The sequence below is a fragment of the Amblyomma mixtum genome, chromosome 10 (genome assembly GCF_055824585.1).
Source record: "Amblyomma mixtum isolate Tamu chromosome 10, ASM5582458v1, whole genome shotgun sequence".
Lineage (NCBI taxonomy): Eukaryota > Metazoa > Arthropoda > Arachnida > Ixodida > Ixodidae > Amblyomma > Amblyomma mixtum.
In genome coordinates this window covers 17,021,514-17,039,237 of record NC_143021.1, presented here as the reverse complement: position 1 = coordinate 17,039,237, position 17,724 = coordinate 17,021,514, and the positions used below count along the sequence as shown (strand labels likewise).

Sequence of the window (17,724 nt, the reverse complement as noted above, 5' to 3'; positions counted from 1 at the left end):
CGCGCGGCACCTCACAATATCGTTCTGCTGCTACACTCGTTTACGATTCGCAAACTCCTTCTGACTCTTTCTCCGTTCTCTGTGCTTGCAACACCAAACGTCCTGTCGCGGACGCCAGAATATATTGTCACCCAGACTTCGCGCACTTTTACGTGGGAAGCTCCCAGACACCCTTAGAGCGTGTGGGGGTAGCGGTCTCGGACTCGAAGGAGATGCCCTCGACTCAGCGTGGCAAGCTCAGCGGAGACCAGCTACCAAGTGACAAGAGGTTTTTGGGCGTTCGGTGCCCAGCTTTCGCTGGTCGCAAGCCAGAGAATGGGTCGGAGCCAAAGGTTCACAAAACAAAACAAGGTTTATATAGCAAAGAGACGATACAGAGGAATTCACAATCACTAGTACAAACACATACAAAGTGATTAATTGAACAATGCAACGCGTGCAAAGTTAAACTAGAGAGAGAATACAATACAGAGGCAATATTGCACCTAAAGTGCACTAACACACGAGAGAGAGGTAAACAAACAAAACACAATTTGTTCACCGGTCACTGCGGCAGTCCGACGACCAGAGTTCCGCGACGATGCCGTCCCGCAGACAGGCGAACGTTGCCTCGTTGGTCCGATGCTGGCCGAGTGGTGTTTTCCCCAGGAGTCGAACGGGCGCGCTTCGATGAAGCTTAAACGGCGGTCCGGACTGACTGATAGCGGTCAACGTCCTTCTTTATAGGCTCGCTCTCCCGTCTGTTTGTTGTTCGCGCCCGAGTAGGCGCGCACATACACGCAGCATTGGCAGTGCTGTCTCTCTCCTCTTCTCACCGGCCGCGCGTCCCCATTGGTCAGAGGTCGCGGGTCGCATCTCGAAGTTTCGAGCGTGTTCTTGAGTGGCGCCGACGCCGACGGGCGAGGGGGACGTGTCTTAGTGCACGCAAGGCTACGCCCTTTCCCCCCGTCAGCTGTAGTATAGAGGAGGCGCTGAACCGACTCGTCTGTTCCAGAGAATTCGGCGTGGATGACTCATTCCTTCGGCGCACGCCATGGCGGTGGAGAGAGAGGCACGCGCTCGGCGGGGCTTTCTCTCTCTCCCGTTGGGCTCGCGCCGGCGAGACGCCGTGCGCGCGGCGGTTTTTCTTTGTTTGTTCCTAAAATGCGCCGAATTTTGTGACAGCAGTCCACATTATTCTGCACTGACACTGTGTTTGTTAAGGTCTAATGCCTTCAGAGGTGCCTCATGCTGCGCGTACAAAAAGCTTGCAAGCCTGGTTTGCCAAATCAGTGCAGTTGCATGGCTTTGAGCCTAGAATAGACAGGTGGTTTCTGTAAAAGTGATGCTTGTTGGGCACTCGAGTTGCTGATTTGTGATGGTGAAAAGCACATAACAAGACAAAGAAGGGACAGTGGAAAGGAGCAATCAAGTCAGCTGATGCACACTGATACAACTCCGCCCTTCGCTTGTTGCGCTCGGTTTAGAAACGCAAGCTCTTTTCCTGATAGTGTCAGTGATGTCACGCTCACACACTTGTTGCTTACACATGCAATATTCGTAGTCTCAATAATCTCCTGACCTAGTTGCCTCTATGGCGGTTGATAATTTGACTACGCTCAGACAAGCGCACACATGGCTTAGGACGGCCCCATTGCCCAGATTGGGGCTTGCATTGACGACAGTGCGACAGGGGCCCGGTTTGCTCTCATTAACATTGTACAGTAAAAGCTTGTGAATTCGACACTGACGGGACTGCGAAAAATTGTTGAATCATCTGAATGTCGAAATATCGAATGAACAACAAAAAACAATGTTTGCTGCAACAGGATATACCTTTATTTGGCAAAGAAATCTGTTATTGTCGTCTGCTTTTTCGAGTGAACTTGAGCGACTACGATAGCTCTAACAGCTACCGGGTGCTCCGCGGCACACACACCGTCAGGGATTTGTTCACAGAAGTCCTCCCACACGGACAAGGCTTGTGCGGCTTCTTTCACCATGCGCTTCGGCATTTGGGACAACTGCTCACAATCGTCGCCTTCCGACGAATCGTCGTTGTCAGCACCTGTCACTTCAATTATTTTATCCTCGGTCAGTTGGCAGGACACAAAGGCGAGGCGCACAGGCACTGCGCACTACCCACTCGAAAGCAGCGCAGTAAACATGCTGACAAAGCGCGCAATTACCAAAAAAGGCACCGCCTAACGGTTAAATAACCGCGATCGTAGCAGCAAGAACACGCGGAAACGACGACACACGCCAAAACGAGACTTGCTCTCAATAGGGTTAAGCGAACGACACCAACACAACTGCTGCGACACAACAAAGCACAAAGAAAGACGCCAGCCGCTTCGGCCGCCGCTAACCTCGCTTCCCTCGCCCTCTCTCACGCTGCTGATGACGATGACCATACGGATGGCCTACCAGCCATACAGTAGCGCCGCTTGTGGCAGTGTTTTTTTCTTTTTGCTCTCGGTGCACTGGCTTGGCGGGCTGCGGAGTCAAGTCAAATTAACCAACGCACGGCAAAGTTTGTTCAAATTAACGAGAGTTTCACCCCATAGACTCCTGTGTATAATTGTAGGGACCTCGCGTGCGCGTCGAATTATCCGGTTTTCCGAATTAACGGGGGTCGAATTAACAAGCTTTCACTGTAGCTATGTTGCTTAAACCTGCTGTTTACGCATCAGCCTGTCTGCACAATATACTCATGGCACAAGACAGCGGTACACGGTAAACAACACCCTCATCTCAAGTGACAAATATGTCTTTTTTGCAGAGCATGGACAGTTTGATGTGCGCCGAAAACACCACTTCAGAGCCTGCTCGTTTCTCATTTTTCTTTGCAATCATGTTGTCATGTGTTCCTCACAGTGCGTACTGCACTACTGGTGACCGTGGTGTCGGCTACGTGCGGGCAGTGTTTAGTGCTCGAGGGTGCAGTCGCAGTTCGTGAACTTTTATATTCCATGGTGGTGCAGTAGAGGGTTACAACACCCGAAATTATGCGCATTGCACACAGTGTACTGTGGCTGAGAAGTTGTAGTAATTTGCATCATCCCGAAATTCATATCAGTCTTGATGGTATCGTTGAGATTCTAGTATATATATATACTAAAAACACACCATGGAAATCTGTTTTACTCAAGTTGAGTATTCGCATGATGGCCTTAGTTGCCTATGTGCCATGAAACCCAACTAAGTGCAATACTATGCTCAGTCTATTTGCTGTGAACTTCAAGATGTAAAGAGAAAATGCTGTGGGATGGCCTTGTTTATTATAAATGGGCTGCGCTCTGCTGTTTTCACTCCAATGGGCGTTACTGTACATGCAGGCAGCTCCAATAGGAAATGGAGTACGTTGTGCGTATTCAGCCAGTGGTCACTTCATAAGCGTGATGCTAACACACACTTCTCTCTTTGTAGTAAATAGTTTTGCTCCGAACGGGTGATGCACAAGGCGCACTTTCAACTTCATTGCAGGAAAAGCAGCAGAGTTTGTTCTTGTGTGCAAGCCGGCTGTTTCCTCTCGTGCATGGGTGTCGTCCACTCTTCGCATATCGGCTGCTCGTTTCCTGACATCTGTGTTCTGTCTCTCTGTTCTCTTTCAGCTACCTGCATGCCAAGAACATCATCCATAGGGATCTGAAGTCAAACAGTATCCTTTTCATCTTTTGCTGCACAGCAAACTGAGTGGCAAGAGTTGTGGTTTGTGAAGGCTAACATTGCAGCCCCTTTTCTGCTACGTTGTGGCAGGCACACGGGGCTCCTGGCAGGGCTTGGGAACCATAGCCATGATCACAATGTAATGTGGGACCTAAGAGCAAAACCTTTCGTTGAAAAATTTAGGGGGCACTTAGGCTCTGTAAAGTGCTGCAAGGCGAAAGCATTTCCTGCACACTGTTGGTTTTTAATTTTTTATATTTTATTTGTCATTTCATTTTTTATCTGTTTATTTTCTTATTTTTATAGTTTTTCTCTATTTTTTCCTTTTTGTTTTTATGTTTCAATTGCTTTTCTTATTTTTATTGTTTTATTCCTTTAATTTCATTTATGAGAGCCGTGCATTCACTAGATGCGCCTTCATTCATGCTCAAACTTCGAGCCTTCGTGGCGGAGTGGTAGCGTCTACCGTAAAAACCCGCGTATAATACGAACCCGAATATAATACGGGGCTAAGATTTAGAGACGCGAAATGGGAAAAAAAGTTTCACCCGCGTATAATACGAGTAACACAAGCTCATAGAAGACATTTATTCAAATCGCATCCCGCACTTCACTTCAATTACTTTGTTCTTCAGTAGCGCTTTCTTCGAACATTTCTTTGTCCGACAAATCATCCCAAATGTACTCATCTTCCGTGCCATCGAGGGCGTTCGAGATGCCGCACTTCTTAAGCCCGCTTCAGCCGCCCGGTTGGCGTCACTGCAGGCTCACCTGAGCGCATCCACTCTGCGTAGCACCGCCTGACTGCGTCCTTGAACGGTTTGTTTACACAACCATCAAACGGCCGCGAAAGCTTTGTCGCATTCCGCTGCACGCGAAAAGGGCTTCTTTCTGTTGTGGCCATCCACGAATGCTTCCTTCGACGACACCAAACTGCCTCCCGGCCGCACCGTTGCCGATGTTCTCCGCAGCCAAAATCGCTTGAAAGTAGCCGAGTACTGTTTTCGAGACCGTGACATCGTGCTCTCTAAAACAATATCCACTTCACGAAGCGTGCCTTACATGCTAGCACGTGTGTTGTCAACAGGCGCACGGCACACCGCGACCCCCCGGCGCACCCAACGGATCAACAAAGAAACGACGTCGTGACGTCGTTTGTCGAGAGTAACGAAGCCAAGCCGTAGCCACGCGCCAATAGCGAAGCGAAGCCATAGCCACGCCGCAAAAACGAAACCAAAACATCGAGTAACTTCGAAAATTTTTGTTCGGATCCGCAAATAGTACGAGGCGGAAATTTAGGACGCTAATTATGGGAAAAAACCTCGTATTATACGCAGGTTTTTACGGTATTTAAAATGCCAAAGTTCCTGGTTCGATTCCCAGCCTTGACGCAGTTTCTTTTTAAGTAGTGACGCCGAAACACAGACACATCTGCCGACACAGCTGCTAACAACAGTATGAGGCATCAAAGGCTTTCGCCTTAAAATGCGAGGAAGTGTGTGAACTGCTCTGGGTGCTGAACACGTTCACATGTAGTGAACTTTAATGAAACGAACCAAAGAAGCAAAAGAATGCCACACAAAAAGTCACACAAATGGCTCCAGAGGTCAGCATTGCAGCTTTGTGAAGGTGAAAAGCATTTAATCATCCAGAAGGAATGTAAGAAATGCACAGAAGCGTATGGCATTTAACTCAGTATGGCACTAGTTTACAAGAACTTCTATTTGGGCTAGATGGTTCATTGTACTCGAGAAAGGAAAACAGTAGCGCCAAAAGAACACACGCAAAGCTGAAGAACGAAGAATGAGACACTGCTGACCTGCGGGAAGGCCTTCCAAACAGGCAGGTGCATCAATGACCGTGCAGCGGAGCATACGCGCTCGCTCAAAGAGGTAGGAGGTGCGCATCTGCCCAAACACTGCGCAGAGTGCAAGGTGTGTCACCGAGCGGCAGAACATACGGCGGGGGAAAATTGTGAGCTCTGCAAAAAGTGTGAACCTCGACTTGATGGGACAAAGATTCTGGGCAGGAGCAGTGATAGTAAAGCACGGGAGGTTTTGGAGGCTTACCACATAAGAAAAAGAGGAAAAAGTTTTGTCAGCGATACATCTGTGAACCATTTTAAAGCTAAGATTTCATATCTTGAACGGTTCTGTTGGTTGCACATGAGGTTTCTGTATATTTGCTCGCTTTTCAGCGATTAACGTCAGATGAAGTGTGCGCTTGTCCTACATCGTTCTTCAGCTGTGTGTGTGTGTGTTTTTTGGCGCTACTGTTTTCCTTTCTCGAGTTCAGTATGGCACTAGTGCAGAGCATCACTTTCCCTTCAGCGGGATATGGTTATTGGATGGTCCACGTTTGTCCCATGCATTGGCAGCCTTGACTGAGGTGTGTGTGCCCAGACATATTCCTGCACGACGACCTGACTGTGAAGATAGGGGACTTTGGCCTGGCCACCGTGAAGGCCAGGTGGAGCGGCTCCCAGCCATTCAGCCAACCGACGGGGTCCATCCTCTGGATGGTGAGCAGTGGCCTTTTCTGTCTCTCTCTCTGTCTCTCTCTCTCTCTCTGATATTGGCGACCAAAGTAATTCATCATTGTTCATCACTGACTGCAGCACTGGTAGTGAAATTCATTGGTGGGTTTTCTCTCTAAGTAGCTGGTTATTGTTGTTATTTTCTTTCTTCTTTTTTTCATTTCCAAGGATAAGGAGGGTTTTACTTCTAAGTAAGTATGAAACAGCACAGGAATGGGACGAATTAAGGACGGGTGCAAGCAGAGCATTCCTTTTGTGTCCATTCTTACCCTGTTTCGTGCCTGCGCTGTTTTGCCATGCTGTACCAGCGGGCCTGAATTTCCACTTCACTCACTCGTCAAGAACCTAGTCCTTGTTGTTGACTGCAGGTTGTCACAACCTGCAGTTGCTTTATATGGTTTGCTGACAGAGAATCCCAAAAAATGCTGTGGCAAAAATTTGGTTGTAGCGGGGTGTCACTGTAGTCTTACCCATGTGCTGTCAGCAGAATTCTACCCAGCAGCCCACATGAGCGCATTCCTTTTTTTCTGTTTTATTTGTTTGTTTGTTTTTATTTCTTGCAACACTAACTTTGGGACATTCAGTGAACAGTCTTGAGCACTCCTTGCTTGGGGACCCATTTTTCTGGTTGCATGGTGGCTGATTCGACAGCGCTTATACGTGCTGAATTAATGATGTCCTCTTTCTGCCATGCTGCCTGAGGGATCTTGTGATGAGATTCATGCATGGTACATGGATTACAATGAATGTTGAAGTTGAGAGGACGCTCCATTCTTCTGCCCTGAGCCCCCCCTGACTGCTCCTTACTTTGCTGATGTGCTGTGCAGGCCCCGGAGGTGATCCGCATGAAGGACCCGAACCCGTACTCGTTCCAGTCGGATGTCTACGCCTTCGGCATCGTCCTCTACGAGCTCATCACGGGGCAACTCCCCTACGCGCACATCAACAACAAAGACCAGGTGCGGAGCACTCACCGAATCCCGCTCTCCTCTGTCAAGAGTTGCAGGCCGTGGGAAAAGGGTTCTTGTGTGTCCCTGCATACTGAGTGGAACATTTGGTGGTGGAAAGTGTGGCGCTTCCACTCCTGGCATACTCTCCTGGATACCCTGAAAGTCTCCCGAGTCAGAGTTGCTTTTGCATGGTTGCAGCAAAGACTGCCCATTAAAGAAAACTAGCAGTGTGCTAATACAGTAGAACCGCTCTATAGTAAAATCACTCGGACCGGCAAAAATCTTTACTACATCACGTTCTTTATTACCGTATTTACTCGCATAATAGGCGCACTCGCATAATAGGTGCACCCCTAGTTTGGTCGCGAAAAATCAGATTTTTTTATTTCCGCGCATAATAGGCGCACCCCGAACTTGGCACTGTGATCAATACGATTGCAAGCCGACACCTCGCCGCCCCCCACCCCCAATCTTTATTTTAACAAAGTTTTTGCTGAACTGACTACTGGTCCACACTAGTGCTGCTGCCGTCGCAGCTGCTGCGGACCCACAGCACGTACAACGACATCGCATAGAACAGCCGCACTCAGTTTTCAGGGATGCTCACTTTAAACGTCTGTTTGGAAAGTTTCATCTCCAGCCCGAAACGTTCCCGACTTAGGCCCGCGAAAACCTCGGCGCCTGGAGTCACGTACGAAAATTTAGGCACGCCACAGGCGCAACTGCCGCACTTCTCGGCCACGTCGAGTTTCCGACCTGCCGCACGCTTGCCTGCCGTGTTCGAGAGCAAACTCCCAGCCGTGTAGCTATTAAGGTGCTTGCCCGTCGAGCTGAAACAGCAACGCTCGGCGGCAAAGCCACAAACCTCGATGAACTACCCGCTACCGCAGATCCCGGCACTTTATAGCAACAACAACAACAACAAAAAAAACTGGAGCTGGTGATGCTGATGGCGATTAGATAGTGAACGCTCGCGGCGGAAGAAAACATTGATGATGATGATAAGCTTGGCCTTGGGCGCCCTTCGTGGGCGGCGTCTGGAAGCTCCTTTGCGCGTGTGCGGCCTCCGCGATCAAGCGCCCGTTGCGCGCAGCCGGAGCTGATCGCGGAGGCCTCGACGCGTGCATTTCAAAGGCAATTCCCGCGTGGGTTGTGGAAAGTTTCGGTGCGGCCCTTACACGTTTTTTTTTTTTTAATATTTTCTTCGGGGAAAATGGGGGTGCGGCCCCTACACGAGTGCGTTTATGCGGTATGTTCAATTTTGCGAGTCGAAAAGTTTCCGGAAATTTTACCCCGCGTAATAGGCGCACCCCGAACTTTGAGCCGGATTTTCTGGAAAAAAAGTGCGCCTATTATGCGAGTAAATACGGTATATCAGTTGTTGGTGATGGCATGGCCCTCAGTATGCTCTTTGGCTAATTACTGAATACAAAGTTTGGTTTGGTTTATGGGGTTTAACGTCCCAAAGCAACTAAGGCTATGAGAGACGCCGTAGTGGAGGGCTCCGGAAATTTCGACCACCTGGGGTTCTTTAACGTGCACTGACATCGCACAGTACACGGGCCTCTAGAATTTCTCCTCCAAAGAAATTCTAGCCGCCGCAGCCGGGATCGAACCCGCGTCTTTCGGGTCAGCAGCCGAGCACCATAACCGCTGAGCCACCACGGCGGCTGAATACAAAGTGTTGGCTTGTAAAAAAAAACTCGGAAATAACTTTCATCTTGCTCTTATCGACCCTTTATGTGATTTATTTTCTGTTATCACATTTTATGTTATCACGTTTTTAATTTCATTTACGTCTCATGAAGTGCTGCATTTGCACGAATACAACATGGCTACGAATATAGTGCCAAATTGATCCCATATAAGAACCAAAGCTTTGCATGAACACATCATTGTCTTCCTCAGCCTCAGCGTCATTTAAGAGGCAATAGTTAAGAGAGGTATGCGACACAGCTCAAGCACAGCAAAACTGCCCACACAGTTCCACCGCTGCTGTGCTGCGAACATTCGCCCTTTTTTACCTGTTCTACCGTTCGCTGCACTTTTTACTAGCTTTCCTTTCTCAGTGAACTGCGCTGCATTCTTTCTACATTCATAGCCAGCGTTACTTTCTTTCATTTTTCCATGCATGCTGTGCACTTTGCCTCATGGCCCCAAGGCCTTCGAAAAGTTGGCTTCTCCTCGGCCTCGTGAGCTTAGTGGTGAAGCTATCTCAAAAAAGCGCCGTTTTATCGTTTTCGGTATATATTTGCTGCCGAGCGTTAGCCTCGTGATCCTCGACTTCGCGCGTGCCGTGATGTTATCGTTCTGCGGGAAGTACGTCACCGCTGCTAGACGCTCTTGACTATAGCTGTTTCTTGTAAAAAATTCTTTACTATAAACAAAAAAAATGCACAGTCGTCTCTGGAAGGCAAATTGGGACCATAGTTCTACAGCAAAACCTCGTTGATATGTATTAAAAAAAATTCGGGAAAAAGTATTATCCGGGAAAACATGTGACCCAAACCGCCTAATTTTGAGAAATGTAACCATTGAAAGAGGTTCAAAGACATTCACTGACAATATCACTTCATAAAAATTTTGATTAGCATTTCTTGGCACAAGATCTGAACAGGACTTCATCTAGTACTTGCAGTGTTTGGCCCACGTTTGTGCTGTCTTAAGCGCGGAAGGAACTTCGTGACGCATCCAGTCCGTCGACGGCAATGATAAGTAACCAAAACCTCTTCATCGCTTTCAGATGCTTCACCCCTTAGCACCTAAGTACTGCGGGGAAGCCATCACGGTGGTTGATTTTTGCAGTGTTTCTGCTTTTTAATCTGATTTCCCCAGGCCCAGCCCTTTTGTATCGTTGTAGTTCATAGATGCTTTGCCCCCTTGCCCTTATGCTCCACAAAGAAACTTCAGCGTTTCTCCTTTTCATGTCACGTCACGTCCCTGTAAAAACTGCTGTCTCAGTGCTAGTGAGCCGTTTTTTTTTTTTTTTTTGTTGGTGGTTGTGCTTCGCCTCCTTACATCTAGGCTCAGCAGGGAATCCACCACGGCGGTTGACTGCCACTGCATTTCAGCTTCCTGTCTTGTGTTCAGCCCACTTGCATGTTCACACAGGTGCGGTTGGTCAATAATCGCGTTATGCAACCACGATTTGTCGAAATTTTAAATGTAGAGGCTGGGAAATCGTGTTTTCCGGGTATGTATTAACCGGCAGAAATGTAGTGTTACTCTATGGGACACTTCTAATGTTCGTGATTTTGAGCGTACGAACCGGGAAATCATGTGAACTGGGAACGTATCAACGACATTTCACTGTATATCAAGTTTTTACTCTGCCTGAGTTTACTATAGCAGGGTTCTACTGTATTAGAAATTTCATAGTAATCAAGAATTGCTGAATATTCTAAAGATTTTTAATATTCACCAGCGACCGCATACCGCGCCAACTTTCATTAACTTGGCCATATTTGGCATGCCTGTCTCGGTGTGCAGATCCTGTTCATGGTGGGCCATGGTCTGCTGCGCCCCGACCTGAGCATAGCACGCAAGGACACACCCAAGGCGCTCATCCGGTTCACCGAGGACTGCATCAAGTTCAACCGAGAGGAACGCCCGCTTTTCCGACAGGTGGGGGGGGCACACTCACTGTCTCTCTCGCGTGCAGTGTTCCATCGGTGTCGGCAGCCTGGACCAGAAGCCGTGTTTTCACAAACGGGAAGAAACTGATGATTTCAAAATCCTATAACTCACCTGCTACAAGAGGCAGGATGATAATTTCACCCTTATTGCATAGCTTGATGTTGAGAGAAACCAATGGCATGCAATCTAACAAGTTCTCTGCAGTAGAATTTCTTTCAAACCCTTGGCAAAAGTTATCCAACATATTGCATAAGTGCGCAAGGACTTGTTGTGCATAAAATTAAATTACATGTTTGGAATGGGCACGCACAAATGCATGTTCCCTGAAGACTTCATGGTTGTGACTTCATTAATAAAAATTTATTTCTAAGACCCTCTTCCACCCTTAAGCCTCACATTAACCAGATGCATTGATTGAGAGCTCAGATTGGAAACCAAAGTACAGCACCACGGTGCGCAGTGTTGTGCCAGGACACAGTCAGCAGCTGGCTGGGAATGCACCAACAAAGGTGGCAAATGGGCCCCAGTGTTCCTGTCGTTGATCCACTTTTACCAGAGGGTGAAAGGACAAGCAACAAGGGGAGGAGGCAACTTATTGTCAGTCAGCACTGTGTCATCTTCTCGCCATCTTTCTTGTCCGGTGGCAGTATGAGCGAGAAAGACTCATCAAACATGTTTGGCCAGGGCAGAAAAGCAATAGAAGGCGAAATTATCCATCATTAAATGTTGCGGCATCCGATTCAACAGAGGTCACTCGTTGTTTTGCCCCGCTTCAGATGCTGGCCTCCCTGGAGTCCTTGATGCGGTCACTGCCCAAGATCCACCAGAGCACCTCGGAGCCGACCCTGAACCGGACGCACCTGCAGTCGGAGGACTTCCTCTACGTGTGTGCCTCGCCCAAGACGCCCAGCCAGTTTGGCGCCTTTCCCTTCTTCTCCACCACGGGCAACTTCTGAGCGCAGCCGCCGGTGCAGAAACGCAACAAAATGCAAATCCCTCTGGGATCCATCCGCAGAGCTTCGTCACACAGCGTTGTTCATCGTGTGTCGCACACGGAGAAAGACGAACAGATTGAAGTCAGCACCATCGGCTGGCTGCGACAACCAGCCACCTCTGCTGCTGTTCGACTCCCTCCCTGCCTTTTTTTCCTCGTTATGTGATGCACGTGTAATGAGACCGGAAACCTTGGTGGTGCTACTGCACAGGGGGAAGGAAAGCAGATGGTTGATGAATGCGCAGCAGTGGAGTCGGCTCCGTATGTGCGTGTGTGCAGTGGCGGCGTTTTGCTTTGTTTTCACCAGTTTACTGGACCTGCTCTCTAGCTGGCAGCCTTGTCAGCATGCCGGCAACGTGCAGAAAGGCGGATGTCTGCAGGACGCTGTTTTGCTGCAGCGGGATGAATGACCACGTGGAAAACAGCGCCAGAGTGTGTGCTATGAAGTGGCCGTGAACGGTGCTTGCATTACGGTGTCCCGCACTCCTCGGGAAACTCCGTCTTTTTCTTTCTGCGAGGGGAGGAGGTCGGTGGCACAAGCCCGGGAGGGTGTGCACTGGGACATTCTTGCCACGGTCGGTGCGGTGAAGCACGGCACTTAGCTCTGTGATCAGTGTACAGTGAGTGTTGTAACATAACAAGAGACTCGGGGTTGGGAAATTGAGGGGAGGAAAGATGACGACAGAAACAAAAACAGGAAAGAAAAAAAAAAGGACTTCCGAAAGCTCTCCGAGAGTCGAGGAGGGGGAAAAAAAAAGGACCACTACTTTTAACGAGTTGTGTCACCCGGGGATGCGTACTGTACATTTTTTCCATTTTGTTTTCTCATCCCGTGACATTCTGTGTTGTGCTTGTTTTTGGTGACTGATGCGGAGAAGTGTTCTTGTCAAGGCAGTTCTTTGCGGCAAATCGCAGTGCTGTTCTGAGGGAGAAACTGACTGCCTTGCAGTGGAAAAGGCGAAAATGACTGTTTTATCTTCTTGGGCCTTGCCTGGCCAGGAGTTCGTTATGCGGAAGTTTGGCACGAATGTGTGGCTGATAGAGCAAAGAAAACTTCTGTGATGTTAGGGCACCTGTTCTGTTTATGGGACTGCTCCTGAAGAACTCTGTGGGAGAGAGAGATGTAATAAAGGAGAAAAAAAAATACAAAGAAAAACTGGTGCTCTTGTCTGTCTGAACTGTGTCTGAACTGTGTCTGCATTGGCCAAAGTGCAGTGTTTCGTTCTGCGATGGGAAATGGTCAGCATTTTGACTTTTCAGACTGCAAGAGGAAAACCAAACTCCTGTGGTTTTAAATGCAGAACAGGTCTTGTCCAGTGCCCATAAGAATTGGCATGTATGATGCTGGTTTGGGCACTGCCCTTGGGGACATTTACACAGTGGCTACGAATTGCCAACTTGTCATTGTTGAAATTTTGCTAGCAACTCTTGGGTATGCAGAGAAAATTGAGAATGCAAGGAACTTCCTTGTTCCTAGGTGCCACCTAGGCGTTATGTTTCGTTTTGCGAGTCTTAACTTTAGTATAATGCTGTTAATGTCATTTTCCTTTCCTTCAAACATTTCTGAAACATTACACATTAATGATGTCATTTTTTCTTGAAATTATGAAGTGTCTACTAAACAAGACTAATTTTAAAGTAACATTACCGATTCACCAACATAAGTATGCATCTGCACTAGTATCTTCAATCAACTGTGTGAAGCAAGTACTACATTTGATCAGCAGTTGTAACTTTGAGCATTGTTAAATGAAGAAATGAGCATCGCGTTTTATTTGCATGTTATATTTATGCTTGTTTCTAAAGTTAATCGCAGTTCCATCTGGAACATTGCATAAATCTTTTTGGAGATAAGTATGTTATATGCTAACTTAAGAGTGAATGTTATACCACTGTACATATTCTGTACTGTCTGTATTCAGTTTGGACTGGTGGATGTTTAGAACACCATAAAAAATTGCTGGTGGTTTAGCATTGGTGAGCAGGGAATATTGAGTGAAAGCAAGGTTTTGCAGGTGGACACCAGCCCCACTTCATGAAAGCGAGATTGAGGTGTCCAAGGAGCCAGTTGTGTGCCTTTACTTTTGTCAAAATCAATGGCCAATGCCTATTAACCAAATGAATGTCAGCAGCCCACTTGTTTTGTTTGGTTTTTGTTTTTGAGGAAAGGAAATGGCGCAGCATCTGTGGACACCTGAACAGCACCCGGAAGGGATAAAGGAGGGAATGAGAGAAGATATGTCACGTGGCTGCCACACCTCCAATCCTCCACCAGTTGAAGGTCAAATTGTGGCACTGATGACCCTGGCTTCCAAGGTCATCGCTATGCCAGTAAAGCTTTGGCGTTAATATCTTGTTCTACTTTCGCAATAGATAACATCATGGTTTATGCTAGTTGGTTTGAAGTGGAAAGGATCCTGAGAACACCATTTTGTTATTAAATTTTGTAACAGAGTACAGGGTATGAAAAAGAAAAACAGTTCAGCTGAAAGGCCTGTTTGCAGCTGATTCTGGCACTACACAATTCTCTCTGCAGGGAACTCTTTGCTGAGGACTGCAAAGAGGAAAACTCCAGAGAATTTTGTGTGACATTGTTTAGTACCATTTACTTTTTGCTACCCGTAGTGTCTGAAAATACGGGCACTTCGCCACCATGCAGTGCCAGCTTGAGTCAAACTGTTGTTAGTGCAATACTGTCTCTGGTGTGCCATGTTTTAATCAAGGTTTATAAAAATGACGAAGCACTGAGTGTAACGAAACAACTCGGCATGTCTTGGTGTAATTTTTGGTGCAGCTTGGATGGGAAAGTCACTACAGATAAGGTTGGAGATATTTGTCACTACTTTCGAATTAGGTTTCTGTCCTAAGTGTCGCAAAAACTTTAACTATGCAAGGGCCGAACAACACGCGCCGTACGGCGGCCTACCCAACGCGAAGCTCGATCGTGACATCGACGTCGAGGAGGTCCGCGCGGCCCTGCACGCCCTCAACAGCCGGTCGGCAGCTGGCCCGGACCTCGTCACGAACAAGGCGCTCAAGAACCTCGACGACGGCTCGATTGAGAACCTCGCAAAATACTTCAACAAGTGCTGGAGAGCGGCCGCGCTACCAAAGCAGTGGAAGACAGCCAAGACTATCCTGATACCCAAGCCGGGGAAGCCACCGGACACGGACAACCTTCGGCCCATCTCGCTCACGTCCTGCGTGGGCAAGGTGCTGGAGCACGTCCTGCTCAACAGGTGGCAAGACTACCTGGAACGAGAGGGGCTGTATCCGGCCACGGTGATCGGCTTTAGACAGCACCTCAGCACGCAGGACGCGATGCTGCAGCTCAAATACCAAATCATAGACAATGGCGGCAGCGCCCGCGACAACAAGGCAATCCTGGGTCTCGACCTAAAGAGCGCCTTTGATAATGTGAAACACTCGGCGATTCTGTCCCAAGTCTCTAAGCTCAACATGGGCGAAAGATCCTACAACTACATCAAGGACTTCCTCACGGACAGGACCGCCCAGCTACGAGCAGGCGACCTACAAACGCAAGAGAAGAAGCTCGGGAGCACCGGCACACCGCAGGGATCGGTCATTTCGCCGATGCTGTTCAACCTGGTAATGATCGGAGTGGCCGAGAAGCTCGCGGACATCGAAGACGTCAGGCACACCATCTACGCGGACGATATCACACTGTGGGTGACCGGCGGCAGTGACGCCCACATCGAGGGCGCTCTGCAAGCAGCCGTCGACGCGATAGAAGACCACCTGGAAGGCACCGGCTTGAGATGTTCGCCGAGCAAATCGGAGCTCCTCATACTCCCACCTACCAACAATGGCAGATGCAAGAGCAGACAACGCGAATGCGAAAAAATCAGAATCGTAACCAAATCCGGCAACGTGATCCCCGAGGTCAGCAAAATCAGGATCCTAGGCATGGTCATCGAAAAGCATGGAAGAAACGGCGAAACCATCGGCCGTCTCACGGCAAAAGCGGCCAACGCTATGCGACTCCTCAAAAGAGTAACTTCCCGGAAGGCTGGCATGAGAGAGGAGAGCCTAATCAGGCTCGTCCAATCCTTCATCATCAGCCACGTCGCGTACGTTGCAGCCTACCATAGATGGCTGCAACACGAACGCAACAAAATTAATGTAATCATCAGGAGAGCGTACAAGGCGGCGCTGGGCCTGTTCGAGTCCACGAGCACGACCCGCCTCTTACAACTCGGGATCCACAACACGCTCGAAGAAATAGCCGAAGCGCAACGGACCTCTCAACTGGAGCGGCTGTCCACGACCAAAGCCGGGAGGAAGATACTGGACGACCTGGGAATAGGACACTCGAACGACGCGCAGACGAAGCTCCCCGTCCCCGAAGAGGTCCGACGCCAGACCAGAATCGACCCCATACCCAAGAACATGAACCCCGAGTATAACAAGGAAAGAAGAGCGGCGAGGGCCAAGGCTCTCATCGACCTGCACGCCAACGACGAGCACGCGCGGTACGTGGACGCGGCCGAATACCAACGGAACGCCTTCGCAGCGGTCGTCATAGAGGCGTCGACCGGCGCCACGAAGACGGCAGCGAGCGTGAGAGGCGCCGGAGCGGAACAAGCGGAGGAGGTGGCCATCGCCCTGGCCATTGCCGACGCAGACTGCTACACGGTGCTGAGTGACTCGAGACAGGCGGTGCGAAACTTCGCCAAAGGCCAAGTCTGCAGGGAGGCCGAGCGCGTACTACGAGCGACTAAACTGCAAGACAGAAGAGTAAGAATCAAGTGGTTTCCGGCGCACGCGGGCGACGCGTCGGAACGCAGTGCGAACCACAATGAGACGGCACATGCAGCGGCGCGAGCGCTAACCAACCGCGCCCCGGCAACAGACCGTCCGACGTGGTTCGGAGCCAAGGACCGCATGACCGACTACAGCGAAATCACGAAGGCCTACCGCCTGGCTCGCAGGACTCTCCCACCCCCGCACCCGAGGCTGAGTCGAGCGGAGGCGGTACTACTGAGACAGCTCCAGACCGGATCGCTACCGAGCCCGAGACTGATGCATCGCATGTACCCCGAGACCTACCCGACCGATACGTGTAGAGTCTGCCGGAGGGAGCCGGCAGATCACACGCACATCCTGTGGGACTGCATCAAAAATCCAAAGGAAGCAAGATCAGGAACAATCCCGCCGCGGCTGGAGGCAGCCGCGAAGAGCAACGACCATGACCAACAGCTATGGGCCGTCCAGCAGGTCCTCGGGGCGCTCGAAAGGCAGGGATCCAGCGAGCCGGCAACGGCGAGCGGAGACCCGCGCCGAGTAACGGCAGCCTCGTAGACGACGTAGGCCCTCGTCGGGGCGCGCGAGCGTCCAACTGCAGGCACAAATAAAGTTTACTCCAATCCAATCCAATAACTATGCAAGCAGCATGCGGATGATGTTGTTGTTGTTGTTGTCCTCTAGAAAATGGCGCATACCCACTGCGGGGGATTGGCCAAGACACAGGCGGCAACTGATAGGTGTACAAAATGTTAAACAAGAAAATAATTGTGGGGAAAAATAAAATAATCATGATAATAATAGCAATTAGGAAATAAATGAAAGGATCTCAAATGTGTAATTGAAATAGGTTAAACAAATGCTGTGAGATCGGTGACTGAAATAGAGAACGGGGCTAAATATTCCACGTTTCAGAAAGCTTTCATTCCAGAGAAATATTGATCATGAGAAAGACCAGAGCTTAAGACGGCAGCCGTTTAGTGTCTGTAAGGAAGTTTTGCATGGCGGAGAGCACATTCCAGTTGCTGTGCCCAAGGGAGGAAGCCCCAAGAGACAGAGCAACCCCAGCTGACAGACTTAGACCAAGCTGTCGTAACGGAAGCTCCAGCAGGCGGCTCCGTAAAGAGGAGAAACGGCGGCAGGTCAACAAGAAATGATCTATCGTTTCGGGTTCTCCGCAGAACGGGCACAATGGG

At 49.2% G+C, this 17,724-nt stretch overlaps 1 protein-coding gene across 4 annotated transcripts in view; it reads left to right on the top strand.

Annotated features, from left to right (window-relative positions):
• Nucleotides 1-12,920, top strand: part of Raf (serine/threonine kinase raf oncogene) — a 65,400-nt gene extending 52,480 nt beyond the window's left edge. For all 4 annotated transcript variants that reach the window (XM_089562842.1, XM_089562841.1, XM_089562840.1 and 1 more), the window contains 5 exons: nucleotides 3,594-3,640; nucleotides 6,051-6,169; nucleotides 7,012-7,143; nucleotides 10,624-10,758; nucleotides 11,547-12,920. In XM_089562842.1, the coding sequence (XP_089418968.1) occupies nucleotides 3,594-3,640; nucleotides 6,051-6,169; nucleotides 7,012-7,143; nucleotides 10,624-10,758; nucleotides 11,547-11,726 (613 nt within the window). In that variant the 3' untranslated portion in view covers nucleotides 11,727-12,920. The remainder of the gene's footprint in view (nucleotides 1-3,593; nucleotides 3,641-6,050; nucleotides 6,170-7,011; nucleotides 7,144-10,623; nucleotides 10,759-11,546) is intronic.
• Nucleotides 12,921-17,724: the final 4,804 nt, after the last annotated feature.